The sequence below is a fragment of the Bos mutus genome, chromosome 13 (genome assembly GCF_027580195.1).
Source record: "Bos mutus isolate GX-2022 chromosome 13, NWIPB_WYAK_1.1, whole genome shotgun sequence".
In the NCBI taxonomy this organism is placed as follows: Eukaryota; Metazoa; Chordata; class Mammalia; order Artiodactyla; family Bovidae; genus Bos; species Bos mutus.
Window position 1 is genome coordinate 76,510,898 of NC_091629.1, and position 15,614 is coordinate 76,526,511.

Sequence of the window (15,614 nt, forward strand, 5' to 3'; positions counted from 1 at the left end):
AATTATATTCATCACTGTCATGTCACACTGATCTTTATTCCTAGTGTAAGCTATTATAACAGCAGGGATAAGCAGCACTGGCCACGCTAATGCTAGATGTGATCTGCCATCAACAGCAGTGAGCTCAGGGAGCTCTACAGGCATGTGAGCAACTAAGCCATCAGAATACCAGCCAACTACAAAGTTCCGCAACTGGAACATAAACGCATCCACTCACTCTCGTGCATCGACTTAACACTCAGGTTTTCAACAATGCAACCAATTAACATATTCATTATTCTATTATTCTTTACCGGATTTTTACTTCTTTAGGGATCAATGATATGTGTTAGCTTAGCAAACAAATGCTCCTGAAAAAACCATCTCTAAACGGTTAAGTGGCACCAAAATGCCAGAATGGGTTTTTTTTACTACTTTAAGGAACCTACAAAAATGTTAAGGAAGACAAATATATGAACCGGTTTTATTTTATTTGCATTTAACATGATTACACACATTCATGTGTCTAACAAGATCTGCACTGTTACATTAAAAATACAGTACAATAACATTCAACATGAGGTACTTCATATTTATATATTTTTCCTTCATAAATAATGCGGTAAGCTCCTGAATTCAAGCACTCTGATGCACAACTGGCTAGTGTCTTGAATTAGCAAGCTTATTTAGACACCTTAAAAAAAAAGACAGTTCAGTGCAATAATTATGTAGAAATTAGACCATTTACTTAAATACTATATTAAGATATGCTTAAAGAATGTTACATTAGAACTGCTAGCCTAGTTCCCCTTATCCCCAGGATATAAACGACAACAAAGACTGCCAGATACGTGGGGAAAAGCATCTACAGGGCAGTGTTTAATAAAATTGTGTTTATGCATTGCAGTTGCCTGCCTTGTCAGAACAATGGTTTCTAGTTTTGAAAGCTACAAAATTTGAGATTACCAAAGAAAATAAAGCAAGCATATTAGCCTTAATTCCATGTCATTGAAAATGCAGAAGGAAGAATAGGATTTAAAAGATAACATTTTCTTATTTTAAATACAATCTTCAAATTTATACCACAGCTCTTGGCACCAGCCAATGAGATGACGGTTTTTTTATTTTTCTTCAAGTGACAGCAATTATCATAAAATTAAGTTCTTCCATACCCAGTATATAGGATCTCATGGGGCTCTCACCCAGCAGATTCCCAGCCTCTGGAGGGTAGCTACTAATAGGAGCACTGATCGTGGGTGTTACTGAATGAACAAGGTTATCACACTCCCCTCCAAAACAATCTAGTATGATGAAATTAGTGCTAAAAAGTTTCTTCTCCTCTGGCTTATAAATAAGTGCCTTCCAATCAGGTAAATCTACAGTCTACCAATTGCAAGGTAGCTATGAGTTACCGAAATGTTTAACCATAATTTATAAACAAAACCCTTTGTAGAAATATTTTTTTAATTGAAAACCTACCTCCGTTTCATAGACGGTTTGCCACAACTACTACCTGTCATCTTGCTAATAAGAAATAACTGTTAGATAATTTTGGAAGCTTGTCCTGGGAGCACGCATCTGTTAATCACTGGTAACAGCTTCTGAACCTCCATGCTAACAGACATGGGTAGGGGTAAAGATGATTAAAACATTTCTGTAATCCAGTGTTTTTCTCCATTGGGGAAGCTGGCTGAAGCAGCAGCCCACGTCTACGGGAGAGAAGCGGCCCGGAAACACAGGCAGTCTCCCTCTGCGGGCCGGGTGGGCCCGGCAGGGGGCCCCTTCTGTCCCAGCCCCGCTGGCCGGGCAGCAGGAGACAGCTCCTGAGCCGGCGCGCACCGCATGCGCACGGGCACCCACGCACACACCCACCCCGGGACTAGCCCCCGCTCCAGAGCCAGCTTCGGGCTCAGAACAGGAGAAGGAGGTGGCCAGGGACCACACTCTGGGTGGCGGGGAAGCCATCTCAGGATCACACTGGGCAGAAAAGTTGCCCAGAAACACGTGGATACTTCAACTGGGAGCGACCACAGTGTACACCACTAGGGTCACGGGCACTAAGCCAGCACAAGCCTTTGTGAAGGAGAATGTTTTGACGAGCTTTTCCCGCCTTTGTTTACACTATCCATGGGAAAAAAACAAAAAAGAGAGAACTGGATGTGATGCTGAGGCACTGAACATTAAGGTATCATCGAGTTTATTACTCCAGACCACTTTTTAAAAACCCTGCAGGCATATATGGCTCGTTCAGATGGTCACAGGCCAGATTCTAGCAGTCCAGGAATGGGACAGAATCATAATTAACGAAGAAGAGACAGTGTGGTCAAAGCAGATTAAGTAAAATATATTTCAGATTAAAAATAAAAAATCAATGCATAAAGTATCTTATTACATTAACATGTGGCACTACAAAACTAACCGTTATTCTATTCATCTGAAGAAATCGTTTGGTCCTCTTTTCATGGGAATGGGGGAATAGGAATTCTATACAGTACAACTTTTGAAAACCAGCAAGTGGCAGGGATCAGAAGCTAAGCAGGGAGAAAAGAGCTTGACTTTTTCAAACTCTGGATTATAATGTGCCATCAATTAAACTATTTGTCATGTGGGACTTTTTCAGGCTTCAAGATTATTTGAGTTTCAATTAACAGACCTGCAATTTTTCTCTAGTTGACAATAAAGTTTTGCAATTTAGTTACTTCCAAAAGAAGCCTCTGTACTGGAATTGCCTGTCTTCTAAACTAAAAGAACACAAATCTGCTTGTAGCAAAAGTCGTGATCTAAAACTTCCATTTTTCTTGTTTTACCTTCCGTTGACAGCTGCAGTTTAAAAATCTGACAAACTTATGAATTTAGGATTTAAGAAAAAGCAATGTCCAAAAGCAAATGCCCAAAATATTTAAAAGGAAATAAGAAGGTAAAGATGACTACTGTCTACTTTCTAAATTATTACTTATTATCAAGCAAAATGTCTTTCAAAATTGTACACTGAGGTTTATCTGTTTGGGGAGAGGGAGGGTTTCCGTTTAAAAATAATTGCTACTGTTACTTTAGAGTATTTCTTTCTCTTTGTCAAAATAAAGCCCAAAAGGAAATCTGAGGTGATCCAAAAATCTTCTTAAACTGGGAGGTCAGTGGGGCAGTCGGAAAAGAATGCAAAATCTCCCTGGGTGGATAGGTGCAACTCTAAGAACCACAAGCCTTGCTAAGAATTTGGCTTTCCGACATACAGTTAAAAGCTGAGTGCTGCATTTTTGCCTGTACATAACGAAAAAGGTTGAAAGAAATCAGAACCGGCGCATAGCTCTGTTCCTTACGAACAGCCCGCGCCGATGGCTGGCTGCGGCCGAGCTGAGCGTGAAGCGGGGAGCCGGAGCGCTCAGGCGTAGAAGATGAGCTCGGGGATCTGGCCGCCCTGCACGCCCGTGCCGTTGGTGCTGTCCGACGAGCACTGGAACTGCACGGTGACCTTGCCGCACTGCACCTCCGTCATGCCCTCCTGCCCGAAGTAGCTGAGCTCGTTGCCGTCCAGGATGACGCTGGCCGTGTAGAATGTGTCCGGCTCGATCTGCACCGGGTACTCGAACCACACGGGGAACGTGCTGCTCGAGCCGTCCGAGAAGTACTTGCTGAGGTTCTGCCCCAGGACCACGCCCTGCCGCTTGAGCTCGATCTTGGCGCTGTACTCGGCCGAGCCGCAGCTGGAGCCATACAGCCCGAAGCCCGCGATGAAGACCCTCTTGTCCACGGCGAACTGGATGCTGTCACAGCGGCCCCGGTAGCGCCACTGGTTGCTCCGGTAGGCGCAGGACTGGAAGCGGTGGCAGCGCTGAGGCACCAGCCCCTTGCGGGCCTTGCTCACGAACTGCAGCTCGGGCTTCTTGGCCGCCGTGTACCAGAGGAAGATGTCGTTGGTCTCGTTCAGAGTCAAGACGCCGGACTGTGCAGCACCGTTGGCGAAATCGTCCAGGGCCATGGTCGGGATGCGGATCAAGTAGAGCGCCTTGCCCAGCACCTTGCGCTTGTTCTCAATGCTCAAAGCCAGATCCTGTCGCTGGCATTCCACCTCAGCCCAGTTGAGAGCGGCCTCGAAGACCACAATTTCTTTGGCATTCAGAGTTTCCCTGCGGAGGATGCTTTCCAGGGTCTGGAAGTCGATGTCGCAGAACCCCTCGGACTTGAGCGCCAGCTCGGCCTGGGCGTCGATCACCTCCCAGCAGCGCTGGGTGAGGTCCGGCTCCTCGAACAAACAGCTCTGGGACAGGAGCACACAGGCGTTCTTGGCACTCAGGCTGGTCTCCAGGAAATTGACGCAGGCCCTGGCGAGGTGAGGGACGATGTACTTTTTGGCAGCATAAAGAGTGGCCAAGACCGTGTCAGCAGCCAAGTCAATTTCATCACAATAGATGTATCTGCAAGAAAGAGTCCGGCGTGTAAATCGAATTTTCACCAAATGACTGTGTCCAGCAAGAAAAGATGCAGCTACTTTCAAGTTAGTTCCAAGAAAATCATCTTTAAGTGACAGTTATTACAAAAATGATTAGACATTACAGCAACATCTGAAATACATTCATAAATCATCAACACTTCAATTTAGTAGAAAGTGTGTATAATTAAAGACATTAACTTCATGTAATTATTCTAGCCTCTATTTTAAAGCTATGTTCCCTGTCCTCTCAAAGGGGGGCGAAATTGAGGATTCGAGAACTGTTTGAGAAAGGACTGAGATCAAAGACAGTTAATATTAGGGAAAAAATAGCAAAATTTTATATATATATATATATATATATACTGTATTATATTAGAAATAATCCCCATGTTTTAGGAGAAATATATGTATATAGTTTTACTTAAAAGTGTTTCTGTGCATTCAGATGGAAACAAATATCTTTAATACTATAATGTTAGCAATGATTGCATCTTAATGCTTTTAATTAAGAATGACTTGGATTTTCCTGAAGCACAAAATAAAATCTGATCTTAAAAAGATATTTTTGAAGTAGTCCCAAGTTCAATGGATTTTTAAGTATGGGCTTCGATGCTTGATGCTATCTCACAGTTAACTTTATGTAGAATCCAATGCAGGCTTTGTATCTGCTCTTTTTTTAAACTCTAAATTCTTTCCTCTCCTCCACACATTCCTTCCACCTTCAGAATTAAAGAATACATTATTTCTAGATATATTTAATTAAAAGACAAATAAAAAAGTCTAAATATGCACTATTTGTGTGCTTCTCTCAAGTGTCTGTATTTCAGGAGACACTTCTTACTGTTTTAGGGGACAGTGGCAATCTCCCAGGATGGTATGTCAAGGTAGAAATCATCTGCTTCTTTCATATTCTATTGTTGATCAAGAGATAAGTCAGTGAGAACTGCACACAGGTGAAAAATACATACTAATAAACATAATTTTTTAAAAATTTCTAGCTAAGGTGTTTAGCAACTTGCTATTAAGTTTTCCTTAGTGAAACAAGAAATTAGAGGGCTTCTGGAAGAAAATACAAAAAATATAAGGATGGCAATGAGAAAAAGGACCGCAATCACAAATGGAAGCTGCATTTTTGCGCCGAGGAAGCCCTTCCTTGTCTCTGAGACTAAGACAGCTACTGGCAAGATGGCAAGACTGCTGGACAAAATACCCGCAGCAGTGATGCTCTGCCCGGAGCACGGGGACCGTAGGAGGACTCTGCAGCACGGTCAGCGCTTTGCAGCTCTCTCCCTGGAATGGGCAAGTGAGCAGTCTTCTCTTCCTTCCTGACAGCGCCCTTCCCAGTAGTCCTGGCGCTTCACCCACGAGGCAGGGGTGAAGCGAGCCTGGCCTCCGCTCGCCCAGGTGATCACGCAGTGCTGATCCAGCATGGCACGGCAGTAAACGGCACCTGCTATTCTTCTGATTCTCGCCGCTTTATGTGGACTGCACGTATAATTTTAAAAGCTGTGTCAAGATATATTCTAGGCAACACATTTATAAGAAAAGATGCTTGTCAAATGATGAATCAAACGGCTTTGGTGAAATGGAACTTTGTGACTAGTACTCGGGCTTTCTAATTATGTACATATTTCTGCAGCAACAGAACACTCTACTTGACTACAGTGACGCCGAAACACCAAACTAGTGTCAGCATTCTCCTCTGCAACAGAAACAATGTCAAACATACAAAGCTAACTTCACGGGGGAAAAACAGCACACAAAAATTCCTACAGGTAAGACAGGTTTCTGCAAGTAGATCTCTAAGAGATTACAAAAGTCATAAAGTCTCTGTTGGTTGAAAGTGGTGGATTAGTTTATGTTTTGGTACTTTACATGCTCATTTGCCTCTAATTTTCCAACCTCTCCCACTGTGAAAGTTCTAAAGAGTAGCAGATGGATTTCAAAACTAGACTATAAATAAAGAATTACAACACTTTAAAGTTCAGGAATTAACTATAATACTTATTTTTCAGTAGGCAGAAGACAATATATATTAACATTTTAACTGTTTGTGGGATTACTGTCCAACTTGACCCAATGAATAATTTTTTTTCAACATCCATTGTAATGCACTCCAATGACTCAACATCCCCACAGGAGCATATAACCTTGAACTCTGAGACACTTTGGTCTGCTAGAATAAGGCTCAACAAAAATCACCTAAACATCACTTAGAATAATCACTGGACTCTAATCACACACTGTAGACTATAACACTCTCCAGCATCAACCCATGTCAGAGAAGAAGATTCTGTTTATCTGGTTAACATGTACTGGATTTTGAAAAAGATTCATGAGATAGAAAACTATTTTTTAAATAAATGTATATCTTATAACTGTATTTCTGAATGACCAATTAAAGTTTTTTGGAACAAATCCATATAAAACTATAGAAAATTAATCAAATTTTTCAAAAATTTCTCCTTTACTACAAAATGCAAATGCTTCTTACCCCTGAGAAATGGTATGTGACTTTATGTGAGAGCATGTGTATGTACATGTGCATCAAGATCAGATAATTAATTTTATATTTGCTGATAGGAGACAGTAACTCCTAGAAAACTTAAAAACCTCCTAACTGGTAGGATTTAAATAATGCATACAATTTCCGGAACTGTGACACCAAAGTATAATTTATGTGTTCTTAAAGACTTCACACACAGAGAGAACATACTCTATTAGATAATCCCTAACCAGAAAGCTATTTTTAATTGTAAGTCATTAAAGATGAAATCACTGTATGCCTCTTGCTCCCAGATCCCACGCCAAGGTGTGATTACAAACTCCTGCTTCCTTCCACATGCTTCCCATGGAAAGACACACAGGAGTTTTCTTTGAAAACATGTATTAGGTAAGGCAGCACCCTCTTTCTTCATCGGCCTCCCTTTTGTATTACCTGGAAGTTACACTTAACTGTGAAGCCAGCAGAGCACAAACACAGCACAAACAAACTCTCTGCAAACATACGTGTGATGCTTACTTCAGCATGGCGAGAAAAGCAGCAGGGTCGACATCTGGTATTCGGATCTCATCTTTGTCCTCGGCAAGTTCTCCGTAAAACATTGCATGGAACACAGAGCTCCCAACAGCTAAAACGTACTGTGGAGAAGGGGAAATCTTATTTCATGCACCAAATTGAAAACATTTTCAGCAAATTATTCCAGAAAAACACTCTAAAGTGATCAGCTTTAGTGAACACAGAGTACCTAACACCTGCTCTACTAACAAAGCCAAGGTCCAGAGGATCTGGCTGTGAAAGCAAAAGACAGAAGTTCATGCAAACTAGTCTCTGTGCTGCTAATTATCAAGGCTTTCACAGATTAATACACAAGGTCCCTCATTATAAAATAAATAAAAGCATATCTAACTGATTTCTAGGAGAAGGGTCAGCATATGACTTTCCAAACCTATCACAACAACTTCCCATGACTGGGGAGTGAAGAGGGCATGTTTTTGTGGGGGATATAAAGCAGGGTAGAAGGAAACAAAGGAAAAAAAAAAAAAAAGCAAGCGTGGCCAGGGCCCTCTGGAAAGGTTGTGCCTACTCTGTGATGGGGGGAAACCAAGCACTGCCTGCGAGCTGCCCAGCCCTGTTCCGGGATCAGGGAGAGGGTCCCTCTGTGGAGAGCTCAGGGCGAAACCAGTAATGCAGCTGTTGCTTACTTTGTGTCCTGGCAACCGCTGAGTCCCACCTGGTGGCCCAACCACAAAATGTACATCTGCCATCAGATCATTATTGAACATCACCGCATTTCTATAAACAGAGGCAATTCATTAGTTCACAGCATTGTAACACCCCCTCCCTAACATAGAAAACCCAGGAAAGAGTCACAAGATAAACAACCGTTGAGTAACTTCGGGGTAAAACTACAAATAAAGGTTCCAACTATACAACTGCATTTGTAATCACTGCAAACACATGGAAGTAACTGAAGTTTAAAAAGAAAAAGTTATCCAAACTTTTTTTAGACTTAAGGACAAATAAGAGGTTTCTGTCTCCTATAACCCAAAGACACAACCCTGTCACTTAAATGTTACAGCTTACAAAAACATTTTTATCTAAGAGGAAAACAGCTGTACTGCTCTGGAAAAGATACAAGGCAGTTTTCCATTACCAATAAAGCTGCTGGGAAAAGAGGAAACACAGATTTATGTTAAAATACATTACAGGTTGTGTAAAAGCAGAGACTTCAACACAGGAAAACTTTTCAAGTAAATATGTTGCCCCGGCACTTACCTCTCCCTAATGGTGGGATAGAGCCCCTGCCAATTGGGGGCAGGAATAAGGTTGTTGTTACTGAGATTCTGCTGGTGGTGCTGCTGGACAGTGCTGCTGCTGGAGCTGGCTGGTTTTTTGCGGGGGAATATATCAGCAGCCATCTTCTTCTTCTTTTTAGTCTTCAAGGTAATTATTTCATAACAAACTGGAGGCAACTTGCTGCTGCTGTTGCTGCTGCTGCTGCTTGGATTTGTTTTCTTCGAGCTTTTCTTGGACCTGTTCTTTACCGTCTCTGGAAGCATCAAGAAGAAGGTGAGACATTTCATGTTCCTTTCCTTGTCATCTACCATGAGTACAGTAGGTCTCTCTTTATAGCCAGATATCCCAAGTCGGTGCGAGCATCAGGGAAAAGAGGCTAGCACGAGCTGAGATGAAAACAGAAACCAACAAGCTGATATTTTGCTTCTTTTCTCAGGCAGGCAAGGTGACCTTTTTACTATGTTGAATGAGACACAGGTTTTAAGTTTTATCCAGTACTGGGTCTGTTAAATACATCCCCATCATGATTCCTGTTTCTCTTATTTGCTCATAAAAATAACCCACTTTCCTAGATCACCTGAAAATGCTACACTGAGAGGAGACGACAGGCAGAGAGAGCCGTAGTGCTTGTTTTCTGAATTAGGTTATCAAGATGTGCTGGAGCTGCGTGAGTCTGTTCAGCCGGCTGAAGTTGTGTGGTGAATGGACCGGAGGAGAGTAGGTATTACAGCCCTGCAGATGGAGTCAGACAGCCAGTGCTCAGAGCCAATAGCTGAAGTCACCAACCCTGATTGGGCCAAGCCAAACAGTGACACCTATTGCAGCGTGCACAGTTCTGACGTTAAAGGAGCAGCAGTTGCATTCTCTTGGCTACTATATGTCTGTACGTTTAACTAAGATAAACACCTACGGAACATATTTGAAAACAGGAAGAGTGTATGTCCACAGACTTCTCTTCAGCAGACGTGCATTTTTATTTCCCCGGTTAAACAAGCAGGATCAATTAACAAAGCTTAGGGACTGATATCTACTCTATGTTTCTAGTAAAATCCTTCTGGCAGCATTTAGTTTCTAGTACTTCAAACAAAGCCCTCCATTTTACCAGCTAAGAGGGATTACACATAGAGAAGTCATATTAAACACATTTATTAACGCTTAATGTAATAAAAGAATGAAAATTTTCTTTTTCCATTTTTAGTCTCTTTTAATGCAAGTTAGAGTCTAGTGCAAAACAGGAGATGAGGTCATGTGTTCATTTTACCTCCCAGGGTTTTCTAGCTCTTATGATGAACTTTGATAGGAGCCCCAGATCACAAAATACTGTTAATTAGACTAAAATGATACCAGCAGGTTTAGCTGCACTGAAACATAAAACTCATTCTAGATGTAAAAATAAGATTCAAATGAGACCAATCTGGTAATCAGCATTTAAAGGTTACAACTCACTAAGAATATGTGAAATGGGGCCCTGTTCAGAACTTCGAAAAATCCAAACTAAATGGTATGGTTACATTTAGCTTCATCACAATTTTAGAGTATAATCCTCAAATTCTAACACACATTAACAAGGCTATCCAAAATGATGTATGTTCTGATGCTGTGTAGTTGAGACGCAAACAGGTTCCCTCTGCTTTGAATCAGAATAATACCAACTCCTGTGTGGTTTCCACAGACGTGAACCCTCCAACAGTTTCTAGCTTTGCTGAGGAAGGACAGGCCCCACACACGCACAGGTACCTTCAGGGGGCCTGATGAGCCAAGCTCTGCACTCTGGCTGCTCCCGGGCGGCCCCATCTGCCGCCCCTGCAGGACCACAGCCCGGCGCTGCACCACTGCCATCCCAACAGCCAGTGCCTGACAGCGAGGGTCCAGTGAGCGGGCCCTTTGGTCATGGTTATAACCAACCATCTACTACACAGAGCACACTGGAAACCAGACTTTAAATCCCTGGGACTCTGAATCACTAAAGTCAATCGAGGAATGCCCTCTTTACTGTCATCATTTTATTCTCAGACCTGTTTACAAAGCCTCTGCAGGACAGACTGTGAGCAGAGAACCATGGCCTTTAGCACAGGTTCTTCACCCCTGGTTTGTTGTGCCACGTGTACTGCCTTCTCAGTCACAGGGTGAACACACACGTGAACGTGCGCCCACGCACACACACTTCCAATTCACTTCACCAGAGTGTGTGTGTGAGCCAGAACGACAGAGAGGGAGGGAGCAAAACTCATGCAGAAGGGCACGGAGAAGGAGCGAGCGCATTCCTCCAGAGCTGCCTTCTCAGAATACAACTAGAGCCAGAGGGTCTCGTGCAGGCTCCGTGATACTGAGCTTCCTGACCGCCACCCTCCCAGGAACAGGCTCCATGCCAGGCAGCTCCTTTTGACTGGGGATAATTCCCTTCGTATTTCTAAAAAATCTAGTAGCTGGCTTTTTAGGTCAGAAGTAATCAATTAGAATGGAAGGGAAATGAAGGCTTTTGAGACAGACTTACCAGCAGCTGGAAAGACAAAATAGAAAAAGTATAATAGGCAGACACAAGCATGTAGTTTTGTGGGTTTTATTCATTTTTTGCATATAGTTCAACAGCCTTCACCTGTGCCTACAAAAAAACACTGCTCTTATGTGGCTAGAATAAAGGAGAAAGTGCACGTAATAATTTAAGAAAGAAAATTATATAATATTTTAGAAAATGCTCTTTATTTAGAAAGTTAAGTTTGCGGAGAAGCTTGGAAAAGTGTGTTAACCTGGAATCACCTAGAACAGCGCTGCCAAGAGGGGCCCTGCCCTTCCTCTCGGCCGTGGGGACTGAGGAGCGCGGCTGTTTTCAAGACGTGTCTTTCACTACAAAAACTAATCCAGTTTTTAAAAAACAAGAAAGACATTTTAATGTTTGTAGCCAGTTTGGAAAGGCATGAAAATGCTAATAAAACCATGACAAAAGCTTGCCGAGAGTTCCCTCTTACCACGATGATGAGGCAGTTAATACATGGCACTTGCGCCTGCTCATGTGGTCCGGGGTGCAGCAGCAGCATCTCCTGGGGGTGCTGCTGGAAACCTCGGTCTCGGCCAGCTTCTGCATCAGAATCTGCGTTTTCAACAAAACCCTCCAAGCCATTTCCATGACATTCAAGTCTGAGAAAACCTCATACAGATGAGGTTTGTATAACGGAATAAGGGAATGTTGTAAGGTCTTCTCAACATCTGGGGCCACATATCACATTCCATTTTCAAATGAATGGACAAATAATTCAAAATAACTTCATTTTGAACCTTCATGTCTTGTTCTGAAATTCTGATTAGCCCCTAAGAGTCAGATTCTATGATTCAGATGTGCAGACTAAGAGGGCCAATGGGGAGGCCCCCAAATACTTTTCAATACTCAGGAAAAGAAGCTCAAGCCCAAATTATTTCAAATGGTGATGAAAGAGACAATTAGTGGGAAAAATGAAGGATTAAAAAAAATGCCAAGTGTGGAACAGATGAATAACTTAATTTTTAAAATAATCTATCTCACAGTTAATTTTCAAAAAATTAGCACTGTGGTGCAGCACAATTAGCAATCAAATAGTCTGCTTCAGTCCTGGTTAGCCACTACAAATGAGAGCTCTGTGTGTGTGTGTGTGTGCATGCGTGCCGGCAGGGAGAGCGTCTGAACAAATCATTTAGCCTTTAAAGCGCCTACACAGTGAAGAGGTTCATCCAGAATTGATGGGTGTTTCTCAAACTTTACCCTCAATCCACAATAAGAAATCTATTTTTGTCTTCAGACCTAGCAGTGACACACATAAACACGCAGATCTATACACAAAGGAAAACGCAGGTCACAAAACTAAACTTATGCTTGGCATGTTATGAAACACTATGATATTTTCTGTTTTATTCTTTTCTTTTAAATATTGGTTTTGATACAGTCACCTGACTTAAAGACCACAGCTGAAGTAACACTGGTCTAGATTATTTCTAAGGACTTCTAAGGCTTAACATCCAGGGTTTTTTCCTACCGGGAATTTGGATTAAGAGCCACCAGATAAGGAAAAATACAAGGCTGCATCAACCTAATGGGGCCCATGAAATCCCTCAAACTGCGTGCAAAATTGGGAGTTTGTATTTATTTTTTTGAAAAGAGAAGCTATATCTGTCTTTTAGAATAATTTATGATGCAGAACACCATAAAATGTTATGGAAATCTCAGGTTAATTTGAATAGTCAAAATATTCATATCACTTTTATTTTCTGCTTTTATTTCTATAGTTTATTTATTAAACACAAATAATGGCTTCTTTCCTTCCCTTGAAATTAACTTCAAATAGTTAAAACTCCCTCTATTGAATCTGTAACCCAGAAACACTGGGTTACAAGAATAAAGAATATTGAATACCCACTGGGTTGAAGAATAAAGAATACCAGCCCAGTATCTACCATCAAATTTCACCTCTAAAATTTCTTTCTGTCTAGCATATCACTTGTTCCTACATGTCCTGAATTTTCAAAGCTGTTATGAGACATGGTTAATTTGCCCTAATAAAGTAAATAAATAGGTCAAGTCGAGAAGCCCATCAATTTTTTATGAAAGTATTCTCAAAATACAATATGCTGATCATGCAGTATATTAGGTGTCAGGCATGCAAGGGTGACCAAGATTAGAAGCCAAGCTTAAAAGGTTAGCTAACAGCAGTGGATTTCAGATAATTTTATAACTGTCAGAAAGTTCAATCACTTTTATCTCTTTCCATCCAATTCCCAGTAATAATAAAACTATGAACAGGATTTAAACTCACTTAGTTCATCTTCCTTACCACTGGAAGGTTTGCCAGACACCCTACCTTCATATCTCTTGGACTGAAAGGAGTCCCTTGGACTGCAAGGAGCTCAAACCAGTCAATCCTAAAGGAAATCAGTTCTGAATATTCACTGGAAGGACTGATGCTGAAGCTGAAACTTTAAAACTTTGGTCACCTGACGCGAAGAACTGACTCACTGGAAAAGACCCTGATGCTGGGAAACACTGAAGGCAGGAGGAGAAGGGGACAACAGAGGATGAGATGGCTGGATGGCATCACTGACTCGATGGACATGAGTTTGAACAAGCTCCAGGAATTGGTGATGGACAGGGAAGCCTGGTGCACTGCAGTCCATGGGGTCGCAAAGAGTCAGAGGCAACTGAGTGACTAAACTGAACTACCTTTATACAGGAGAATCTAGTTTATTCAATTGGGGGACTTGAGTAAGGTTTGGAACTAAAAATATGAGAGTAATGACTTAATGCAAGGGGTCCAGAAGATGAAGGGATTTGAGAAAACTCCACAGTTAGGTTGTGGGCAATGTTTGGACTAGGGTACAGATTCCCTGACTGCTTTTTCAACTGTGTCTGTTCTATTCACTCTAATTTTCGCCCACAGTAATCACCCTACATCCTTATGTAATGCTTTATCTTTGTATTTCTAATCTATTTTAAAAGAAAACTACAGGTCCAAATTTACAGCTATGAAAACCATGAACATACACATGCTCTCTGCCCTGCAGGAAGAAACTGCTAGACAAATGTGAAGCCCCTTTCTGGAAAGAAATGCAGAGGACCTGTAACAGGAAGGAACCCAGGAGCACAGCAGTCATGGGGAAGCAGTAACAGAACAGGCTCTCCAACAAAATGAAAATTAGAAAACCAGCCATTCACGGTTAGCACCAACAAATCCTATGTCAACAACTAACCGCACTGGCAACTCTTGTTTAACTTGCTCTAACCCTGCACTCCTGCCTGGACTTGTATTTGGTTTACTGCAAGACTGAAGTTTAAAGAAGGTAGGCTGGACATTTCCAGAACCTAACAGAGAAGAGTAATGATACATTACGATGGAACAGTGTTTGGTTTTGCTTAGTTTTCTCTTCAATACTGAGCAAAAGTTATGCCTGTGATTTTGGAGGGGAAAAAGTACATATATAAGTGACAAAATGTTGACAGTTCCTAAAGATAGCAGCAGCTGCTGGAAAACAAGACTATATGTGTGCTAAATTTGGAAATAAATATTGAGTCAAGCATTGGCAACACAGTATAGTGAAAAAAGTAAGTGCCAATAATACATGACCTTAGGGTTAGTTACTCAGAATCTGTGAGCCTCCTTCTCCTAGTCTGTCAAATGGGGTGATTCCGCTCAGCTCACTCCTTTCAGGATGATCCTGAAAGGCAAGATTACAGGTCTGTGAAAGCACTTTGATAAAAGCTGAAAACACTCTGCAAAGGTAAATTTCCACTATTAGCAACAATGGTACCCAAAGCAGGGAACATTTGTGATACAATCTTTCAAAACACAAACACCCAAAGATTAATCTGGCTCCCTGCCCTCCTCATCTTCCTGCTTTACAGCATGGACATTTCATCCATCCGCAGGCTCGTTCGGCCCCACCACGATGGCCCTGGGCTGCTGCACCTCTCCTTCCGAAGCTGCAGGTGAGGCTCAATCAGGATGTCTGGGGTGCACTGTGACCAGGTTCCACCCAACGCTCAACTGTGCCCCTGGAAGACACACTCCAGGCTGAGTGTCCCTGGACTTCAAGACCACCTACTGGCAGATGCCCAGCTGTGCCCTCCTCCTGAGAGAGCCCAAAGCAGCAGGCAGTCCAGAGCCACTCAGCAATGTCCACAGTAGCAACTCAGTTTGGCCTCTCAACAATGACCCGACGTGCATTCTAGCACCAAGTATGATGAAGCTAAGACAAATCCTCGGGCAAGGCATGTCTCCATGTGGCTGGAGGGAGGAAGCTCGTGGGCTATTTCCTTTGTGTCATTTCCTCCTCACCAAGTCCCATTCAACCTTAAACTGTACGTTACATTTGGGTAAACTGTCCAAAGGCAGAATGTGACAATTCTGTGAAGGCAAAAACAATGATTCTTTTAAAATTTCATGT

The 15,614-nt window shown here is 42.1% G+C and overlaps 1 protein-coding gene across 3 annotated transcripts in view; it reads right to left on the reverse strand.

Moving 5' to 3' along the window:
• Positions 1-451: 451 nt before the first annotated feature.
• The window catches only part of BTBD3 (BTB domain containing 3), a 33,230-nt gene continuing 18,067 nt past the window's right edge, over positions 452-15,614 (reverse strand). The window contains exons 2-5 of one of the 3 annotated variants that reach the window (XM_070381974.1): positions 8,688-8,961; positions 8,114-8,204; positions 7,431-7,549; positions 452-4,391 (exon numbers count right to left, since the gene is read on the reverse strand). In XM_070381974.1, coding sequence (XP_070238075.1) covers positions 3,359-4,391; positions 7,431-7,549; positions 8,114-8,204; positions 8,688-8,830 — 1,386 coding nt within the window. In that variant the 5' untranslated portion in view covers positions 8,831-8,961 and the 3' untranslated portion in view covers positions 452-3,358. Of the gene's footprint in view, positions 4,392-7,430; positions 7,550-8,113; positions 8,205-8,687; positions 14,886-15,614 lie in introns of all 3 variants that reach the window. The other 2 variants (XM_070381973.1, XM_070381972.1) reach the window with 2 other exon arrangements.